Below are 9491 nucleotides of genomic sequence, written 5' to 3'. Positions count from 1 at the left end.
CAGCCTCAGCGGCCATGGCTCACGGGCCCAGCCGCTCCGCGGCATGTGGGATCTTCCCGGACCGGGGCACGAACCCGTGTCCCCTGCATCAGCAGGCGGACTCTCAACCACTGTGCCACCAGGGAAGCCCTCTGTGATATCTTCAAAGAAAACAATTCACATGAACATAGCATTGAGATTTAAAAAAAGAGTTTGTATCAATGTATCTAAAGTGCTCAATGTTTAAAACATTTTAGGTACAAAATGATAAATACTGAAATGTGATCAACAGCACCATTGTCAAATGGAAGTGCCTTTATATATATTCCATGATTGCTATGCTTAAATTATTTAGAGCAATGTTATTATGAAGCATTCACCAAGCATCTTGGTGAATACAGGCAGAAGTATCACAATTCCCCATATATGGGAAGACGCTTTTGAAACTCAAAGCACAAAGAAGTGTGAATTTTCCCACTCTAAAATATTTTCATACAGCCTCATTACAGGTACCATGAATGGAAGTAATATAAGTATGATCAATGCTCAAATAAATTTTCCAAATAAAATAGAAGATGGAAGCAAATTAATGTGGAGGAGAGCAGCAATGCATTCAACAGGCAACTAGCAAAATCGTCATTACATTAGAAAAAATTTTTTTTTTTTTATTTTTGTGGTATGCGGGCCTCCCTCTGTTGTGGCCTCTCCCGTTGCGGAGCACAGGCTCCGGACGCGCAGGCCCAGCGGCCATGGCTCACGGGCCCAGCCGTTCCGCGGCATGTGGGATCCTCCCAGACCGGGGCGCGAACCCGGTTCCCCTGCATCGGCAGGCGGACGTGCAACCACTGCACCACCAGGGAAGCCCTAGAAAAAATTTTAAGTTGTCTATCTGAAGTAGCTGGAGACTATGAAGAAAATAAGTTTAAATTATGAGGGGATTAAAGACAAAAAGAGTAAAATCATCCCCAAAAGAAAGGCTAAAATTCTACCTACTTTCTCAAAGAAGCATGTCATTGATTATAGAGAAACAAAATCATTTATAAAATGAGGCCACCTTAACAGCCCATGCCCGTCAGTAATACACAAACTTATAGATTATAGGAAGGTAAGGATGTAAACATGTTTAAACTCAAAATAACCAAATTATGAAATTATGCATTGTTAGGGTAATTTTGAATGCATAAACACAATGCGTGGAGGACACCAAATAGAATAAGAAAATGAATAGGAAGAATGAACTTGCTGCAAAATTGAGAAGTAGAAGATTTGAGCCTCACCCACATCCTCCATTTCCCATCAGTGATCCTTGTCTCCTTCCTGGCTGACTTAGCCTTGCTCATTTACAGGAAGCTTTAGCAGTCTATTTCATTTTTACTATTATTATTATTTCTCCAACTAAATAATATTCCTCGTATGTTCCAGAAGACTGTGCTGAAAAGTAATAAAAATGGTTGTACTTCCATTGTGCTTTAGAAAAAACCGTCGCAAGAAAAAGACAACAAATAATTGAAGCAATGGACTTAACAGTAATTTGTTGGTGAACTACTATGTGATTGACATTAATAGGCATGATACATCTCAGAATTACTGTACTTACATTCTCGCAAAACTCCCGTTGGTCTCCAGTATCTCCAGAACTTGAACCTGGAGGGACACTAGGGCTGAAGGCCATGAGGTCTGTCTTGGGCGGCCCCTCCCCAGAGCACACCCTCTGCCGCCTCTGCTGCGAGTAAGACCAGCTCCCCACCGCGCTGGAGCACACCAGCGTGGGCTTCCCGGGCCCGCACGCGCCCTCGCTGGGCGGCGCCGAGCACCGCAGCGCCGTGTACAGCAGCAGCGTGAGCACCAACAGGCTGGACACCGCGCAGATGGCGATGATCAGGTACACGTTCACATCCACCAGAGCGGCCTCCGCGCCAGCGGCGCCCGTCGACGCCCGCGAAGAGGCCTTGGGCGCCTGGCCGCTGTCCTCCAGCGACAGCAGCACGGTGGCCGTGGCCGTCAGCGCCGGCTCGCCGTGGTCCTTCACCAGCACCAGCAGGCGCTGGCGCGGCGCGTCCGCCTCGTCCAGGGCGCGCGTCGTGCTGATCTCGCCCGTGTACAGCCCCACGCGGAACGGGCTGCGCGCGCCACCCGCCGCCGGCTGCAGCTCGTACGACAGCCACGCGTTGTAGCCCGAGTCCGCGTCCACCGCGCGCACCTTCGCCACCACGTGGCCCGCGCCCACCGACCGCGCCACCAGCTGGCTCAGCGCGCCCGCCCCGCCGCCCGGCCCGGGCGGCAGCAGCGCGGGCGCGTTGTCGTTCTCGTCCAGCACGAACACCTGCAGCGTCACGTTGCTGCCCAGAGGCGGCACGCCCGCGTCGCGCGCGCTCACCTGGAACTGCAGCAGCTCCAGCTCCTCGTGGTCCAGCGGCTGCAGCGCGTACACCTTGCCGCTCTCCGCGTGCACCGACACGTAGCTCGACAGCGCTCGCTCGCCCACCCGCCGCTCCACCAGCGAGTAGGACACCAGCGCGTTCTCCTGCGCGTCCGCGTCCCGCGCCGACACCGTGAAGATGTGGCAGCCGGGCGGGTTGTTCTCCTTCACCAACACCGTGTACTCGGGCTGCGCGAATGCGGGCGCGTTGTCGTTCACGTCGGCCACCTCCACGGACACGCTGGCCATGGTCGAAAGAGAAGGCGAGCCCCCGTCCCTCGCGATCAGTACTAGAGCATATTCCGACACTTTCTCTCGGTCCAGGGCGCTGTCCAGCACCAGCGAATAGTAATTCTTGAAGGTGGACACCAGTTTGAAGGGGACTTGGGGTGTTAGTGAGCAGGTCACTTGCGCATTGCCACCGGCGTCATGGTCTGTTACACTGATTAGAGCGATGACAGTCCCCGGTGGAGCATCCTCTGGAATAGAAAGCAACAGTGACGTCACTAGCAACTCCGGGGCATTATCGTTGATGTCCAAGACTTCTATCAAGATTGTGCAGTGACCAAACATTGGGGGGTTTCCTTTGTCAACTGCTTCTATTTGAAGTTTCCATAATTTAATTTCTTCAAAATCTATTTTTCCATTCACTTTTATTTCTCCACTGTTTGAATCTATGCGAAAAGAGGCTTCTGTATTAGAGGAGACATCAGTTGCAAAGGAATAAACAATGTGGCCGTTTGAACCCTCGTCCAAATCCGAGGCGTTAAGTCTAATAACCAGTGTACCGTTTCTTGCATTTTCCAGTAATTTTATACGATAAACTGCTTTGTCAAACACTGGGGCGTTGTCATTTACATCCAGCACTGTGATGTTTAACTCTACAGTGCCTGTCAGCTCAGGTTTGCCCCCATCCGTTGCTTTGAGCACCAAGAGAAGCTCTGAAGCGACTTCCCTGTCTAAAGGTTTTTTTAGTACTAGTTGGAGCGGTGTTACCTGCTCGTCGTTGGTTGTTACGTCCAGAGAGAAATACTCATTGGGGCTCAGTCTGTAGGTCAGCAGAGCGTTGGCCCCGATATCTGCATCGGAGGCGCCCTCTAGTGAAAAATGAGAGTCAAGAGGCCTAGTTTCGGAAATAAAGAGATTTTTGTGTGTCGCTGGGAATACAGGCGGGTTGTCATTAATGTCCTTCACCTCCACTGCCACATGGAACACCTGCAGCGGCCGGTCCACGATCACCTCCAGGTGGATGCTGCACTCCGCGCTCCGCCCGCACAGCTCCTCCCGGTCGATCCGAGAATTCACAAATAAAATGCCATTCTGCAGATTTACCTCCAGAAGGTCTCCGCGGCCTTTGGACGCCACCCGGAACAGGCGCGGCACCAGCTCCGCCAGCTCCAGCCCCAGGTCCTGGGCGATGCGGCCCACGAAGGTGCCGTGTTTGGCCTCCTCCGGGACCGAATAATGGACCTGGCCGCTCCCGGCCTCCCAGGCTGCGAGGAGCAGAAGCGAGAGCAGCAGGCGCCGGGATCCCTTTCTCCCTGGTCCTGAAGTTAACATGGTGACTCGCTTCTGGTTAGTAAATAAACATTTCATGAGTAGAAATATGTAGTCCTTTTGAGACCTTCCTTCTGAGTCTTTGTTCCTGATATCCCAGCTGATCTTAATAATATGGGTGTGTTTATAGTCTATAAAGCACCGGAACAGCGGCGAGCCTTTCTTGTGCGAGAATAATCGTTATTTTTTTTTTTCCGGTTAAAACAATCCTCTCCTTGGAGAACAACGACATCCTGTGGCTCAAAGTGGAAGTGTGTTTATCGTTTGTACTTTCTTTCACTTATCTTGCTTCTTTCGTGATTCCTTCATATTGGTCCATTGTGTGTGTGTGTGTGTGTGTGTGTGTAATTTTAATTATTTCATTATATATTCTTTGTGTGTGACCATTAACTCTTTAAAGATGGCTTGGTTTTACAAATTAGAATTCCAAGAAGAGTTTTATCTTGGATATGGATATCTAAGAGAATGTATTAGAGCGCTGTTTTATGTATATGAACATGAAAAAAAATCCATATATGTAGGTTATTAGCAATACAGTTTTTTAGACTTTTAGAAATAGATCGTTTTTGAATGGCTCCTTATTAAGTTTACTCCATTGCTAACACTCTATAATGTTCTATTGCTTAATATTTATACTATGTTAAATTATTCTAAACATTTAGTCCAGTTGTGTAGAGGATAACTCAAAATGCCAGTTCTCTATGTTACCATCTCAACTTGAGGGTGTTTCAAACCCATGCTCATATGCAAGCTACTTATCAGTTTGTCCAAAAAACATATTTGCTTCGATGTTAATGAATTTACCAAGTACTGACTCCTGGAAATACAAAACATATTTACCTTTGTCTCATTTAAAAGTTTTCTTTTTCAATTACTGTATGTGCTCAGGGTGAATGCTGTAGTTTCCATCCTGAAGGACAATATAAATTTGCATTATATTCATTGCTATTTGTAAAAGTAATCTCTTTCTACCCCCCACAAAAAAAAACCCACTGATGAGGAATTCAAGTTATATTTGTCGCTTTGTTTATACCCATTTTATTCCAGAATGGGTTTAAGGAGATTAGGGTATCAAGAGTATTCTAAATCTCATTTAATCACTCAATTGTATTTTCCTGTTTTACCTCAAATTTTTAAAAATGCTGAAATTTGCATAATTATTGATTGAAATAAAGTTTATCAGTGTTGTCTTAGAAAAATATTTTAATCCTAAATTTCCGTACTAAAAAAAATTATAAATGGTTACCCAAGGAAATCTTAGGTTTTATGTAATAGCTACAGTCTTTATTTTAAACACATTTTAAAATAGTGATTCAATAATTGAATCTATGCCAAAGATTTACAGTTCTAACTACAGCTAATTCTTTTATTAATTGTGAAAGCCATAAGTTCAAGACCAACATATTTACCTAAAGAAGAGAAGGAAAAATTTTAGCACATGGGGGTGGCTAAATTTCAGAAAAAGACATGACTAGGGAATAAACCTCCTCATGTTTGCTGGTTGAAATACTTCATTCCCTTTAGGAATGACTCCATGCTGTAGGTCCATTCTATTTTTGCTTTAAAGAATTGCTTCACTAATTAAGTACATATGAGAGATAGTTTTTAAAGCTCCTACGTTCCAAGGCTATCATATAGCTAATTACTACAGTATACCAATAAACCTATGGGTTCACTACTCTTTTTTTTTTGCCCCACCATGCAGCATGTGGGATGTAGTTCCCCAATATAGGATCGAACTCCTCACCCCCTACAGTGGAAGCGCAGAGTTTTAACCACTGGACCACTAGGGAAGTCCCTCTCACCTTGAAACAAGGTATCACAAATACTCTGCTGCCAAGAGCAAAGGAATATTCATGATTAGTCTCATTTTAATGCCATCTAATAAAGAGCGTGTTAAATATGTTTATAAAAATAAGAAGTTTTAAAAGAAATGGGCTAACTCCTTTTTTTGTCAAGAATGTTAAAAGCAATCCTTGATTTGGGAAAATTTATGGTTTCATCCTAAAATTTCAGTCATTCTGAATTGAATGAAACTGTCTACAAAGGTTTTTTAAAAAATATTTATCTTAATAACAGAGCCAGTGGCAGACATTATCCGACTAAAATCAGTAAAAAAAAAAAAAGTAAATAACTGAAATAAAAATTCAAAAAACATTTAAAATTCAAAACATTTAATTCCGTAGGTTAGGACTTTTAAAAATAGTAATCGTCCAGTCTACATAATCTACTATTAAGAATAAAGTGTAAACACTGAAGTTCTAGTATGCATTATGTTATGTTGCACTACACATTCTGTACTTAGGGAGCAAAAACCACATTTTCATCATGAAGGGAATTGATCGTAGCAGTTTTTTGTTACTGTAACAGGGTTATTTCAAATTTCAGATTTAAAAATTAAATAAAATTATAAAGTACTAATCTGACAAATATTTGTAAAATAAAAAATAGTAGTTTACGAAGAAAATCAAAATCTTCAACCGACATCAAATATTTATATCGGAAAATATAAATGAATTGAGAAAAATGACATATATTAAAAATTGAAGTATTCAGCAAAAGTTGATGCACAAGGTACTGTAAATAGAATATAAAGTGAACTTTTAGAATAAACTATATTACAAACGGCATTACTAAGGAATATTTGAGGAATTATAGAATTATAGAAATACATGATATTTAGACAAAGAATGAAGGTATTCCAAGATACATATTAGAGGGGGAAAGCGGTGAAATAAAATATTTACGAAGCAAAATATGAAAATTGAAAAGCAATAACCCACCTTGCTAAGGTGGCTGCCTCCAGCAGACTGTTCTTCCACTTCCACGTCTGGTAGTGGACACGGCGTAAGACTGGGGCTGAAGGCCATGAGGTCTGCCTTGGGCGGCCCCTCCCCAGAGCACACCCTCTGCCGCCTCTGCTGCGAGTAAGACCAGCTCCCCACCGCGCTGGAGCACACCAGCGTGGGCTTCCCGGGCCCGCACGCGCCCTCGCTGGGCGGCGCCGAGCACCGCAGCGCCGTGTACAGCAGCAGCGTGAGCACCAACAGGCTGGACACCGCGCAGATGGCGATGATCAGGTACACGTTCACATCCACCAGAGCGGCCTCCGCGCCAGCGGCGCCCGTCGACGCCCGCGAAGAGGCCTTGGGCGCCTGGCCGCTGTCCTCCAGCGACAGCAGCACGGTGGCCGTGGCCGTCAGCGCCGGCTCGCCGTGGTCCTTCACCAGCACCAGCAGGCGCTGGCGCGGCGCGTCCGCCTCGTCCAGGGCGCGCGTCGTGCTGATCTCGCCCGTGTACAGCCCCACGCGGAACGGGCTGCGCGCGCCACCCGCCGCCGGCTGCAGCTCGTACGACAGCCACGCGTTGTAGCCCGAGTCCGCGTCCACCGCGCGCACCTTCGCCACCACGTGGCCCGCGCCCACTGACCGCGCCACCAGCTGGCTCAGCGCGCCCGCCCCGCCGCCCGACCCGGGCGGCAGCAGCGCGGGCGCGTTGTCGTTCTCGTCCAGCACGAACACCTGCAGCGTCACGTTGCTGCCCAGAGGCGGCACGCCCGCGTCGCGCGCGCTCACCTGGAACTGCAGCAGCTCCAGCTCCTCGTGGTCCAGCGGCTGCAGCGCGTACACCTTGCCGCTCTCCGCGTGCACCGACACGTAGCTCGACAGCGCTCGCTCGCCCACCCGCCGCTCCACCAGCGAGTAGGACACCAGCGCGTTCTCCTGCGCGTCCGCGTCCCGCGCCGACACCGTGAAGATGTGGCAGCCGGGCGGGTTGTTCTCCTTCACCAACACCGTGTACTCGGGCTGCGCGAATGCGGGCGCGTTGTCGTTCACGTCGGCCACCTCCACGGACACGCTGGCTGTGGCCGACAGCGAAGGCGAGCCCGCGTCCCGCGCTGTAACCACCACCTCATAGTTCTCCAAGCTCTCGCGGTCCAGGGCGCTGTCCAGCACTAACGAATAGTAATTCTTGAAGGTGGACACCAGTTTGAAGGGGACATGAGGTGTTAATGAGCAGGTCACCTGCCCGTTGGCGCCAGAGTCACGGTCGGACACGCTGATTAAGGCGATGACGGTGCCTACCTGAGCGTCCTCTCGCACCGGAAGAGCCAAAGAAGTGACTACCACCTCAGGTGAATTATCGTTTTCATCCAGGATTTCCACTAGGACAGTACAGTGACCAACCATAGGTGGGTTTCCTTTATCTGTAACTTCTACATGAATTTCGTAAGTATTACTATCCTCAAAGTCAATAGCATCGTTTACTCTTATTTCTCCTGTGCTTTCATTCATTAGAAATTTCCTTCTTGTGCTGGGTGGGACCAAAGAGCTAAACGAATATATTATTTCCTTATTTATTCCTTCATCCACATCAGAAGCATTTAGCCATATGACTAATGTTTGGTTCGCTGAATTTTCATACATCTTAACTTCATAAACGGATCGGTCAAACAGAGGTGCATTATCATTGGCGTCCAACACCAGGATCAGCAGAGTAACAAATCCCGTCAGTTCGGGTTTGCCTCCATCAGTTGCCGTTAATAACAACTGAAGCTGAGGATTTTCTTCACGATCCAGCAGTTTTCGTAGAACAAGCACTGGAAATTTGCCTTTGTCCTTTTTGTTTATAATATCAAGAGTGAAAAAGTCATTTGGACTGAGTCTGTAAGTAAGCATTGCGTTCTCTCCAATATCCGCATCAGATGCGCCTTCTAGAGGAAATCGAGTGTCAAGCGGTCGAGATTCGTAAATTGAGAGCTTTTGTTCTGAGACAGAGAAGACCGGCGGGTTGTCGTTAATGTCCTTCACCTCCACCTCCACATGGAACACCTGCAGCGGCCGGTCCACGATCACCTCCAGATGGATGCTGCACTCCGCGCTCCGCCCACACAGCTCCTCCCGGTCGATCCGAGAATTCACAAACAAAATGCCATTCTGCAGATTTACCTCCAGAAGGTCCCCGCGGCCTTTGGACGCCACCCGGAACAGGCGCGGCACCAGCTCCGCCAGCTCCAGCCCCAGGTCCTGGGCGATGCGGCCCACGAAGGTGCCGTGTTTGGCTTCCTCCGGGAGCGAGTAATGGACCTGGCTGCTCCCTGTCTCCCAGGCTGCAATGAGCAGAAACGAGAGAAGCAGGCGCTGGGTTCTCTGCCTGATAGGTCTGTAGACCAACATCATAACTTTCTCCTGTTTTACAAATCAGTGACTCGGCGTCCAGAACACACCCACCGCTCCGAATTTTTCTATTCGATTTCTTGCATCCAATTTTACTGAAATGGCTGAGATCTCCGAATGTAGCTCTTTCCTAGTCCTTGAGAAACAGGATCATGCCTTTGTTCTGAAAAGCCATTTTGTGGAAGACAGCGACATCCGGTGGCTTAATGTGTAAGTACAATTCCATGAGTTTAACAACTCTTGCTCCTATCTTTTCATTCTATTTTCACATATTTGGGTCTCTATGGACTTTCAAAAGACTCACATTACGTTTCTTTTGTATATAATAATAATCATTGTCGATACGTAGTGCAGCATTT

The 9491-nt window shown here is 47.4% G+C and overlaps 2 protein-coding genes across 2 annotated transcripts in view; both read right to left on the bottom strand.

Moving 5' to 3' along the window:
- The window catches only part of LOC102990686 (protocadherin alpha-C2), a 116159-nt gene extending 112159 nt beyond the window's left edge, over positions 1-4000 (bottom strand). Inside the window, exon 1 of the mRNA XM_055086802.1 lies at positions 1577-4000. Within this exon, the coding sequence (XP_054942777.1) occupies positions 1577-3994 (2418 nt within the window). The 5' untranslated portion in view covers positions 3995-4000. The remainder of the gene's footprint in view (positions 1-1576) is intronic.
- An 814-nt stretch (positions 4001-4814) lies between these two features.
- LOC102987451 (protocadherin alpha-10) lies at positions 4815-9132 on the bottom strand. The gene is made up of 2 exons (XM_024124136.1): positions 6739-9132; positions 4815-4865 (listed from the first exon to the last, which is right to left on the bottom strand). Exons 1-2 carry the CDS (start codon positions 9130-9132, stop codon positions 4827-4829), a joined length of 2433 nt encoding a protein of 810 aa, XP_023979904.1. The 3' UTR covers positions 4815-4826.
- Between the last annotated feature and the right edge of the window lie 359 nt (positions 9133-9491).

This window comes from Physeter macrocephalus, chromosome 8 (assembly GCF_002837175.3).
Source record: "Physeter macrocephalus isolate SW-GA chromosome 8, ASM283717v5, whole genome shotgun sequence".
Classification (NCBI taxonomy): domain Eukaryota; kingdom Metazoa; phylum Chordata; class Mammalia; order Artiodactyla; family Physeteridae; genus Physeter; species Physeter macrocephalus.
This window is presented reverse-complemented; position numbering and strand designations above follow the sequence as displayed.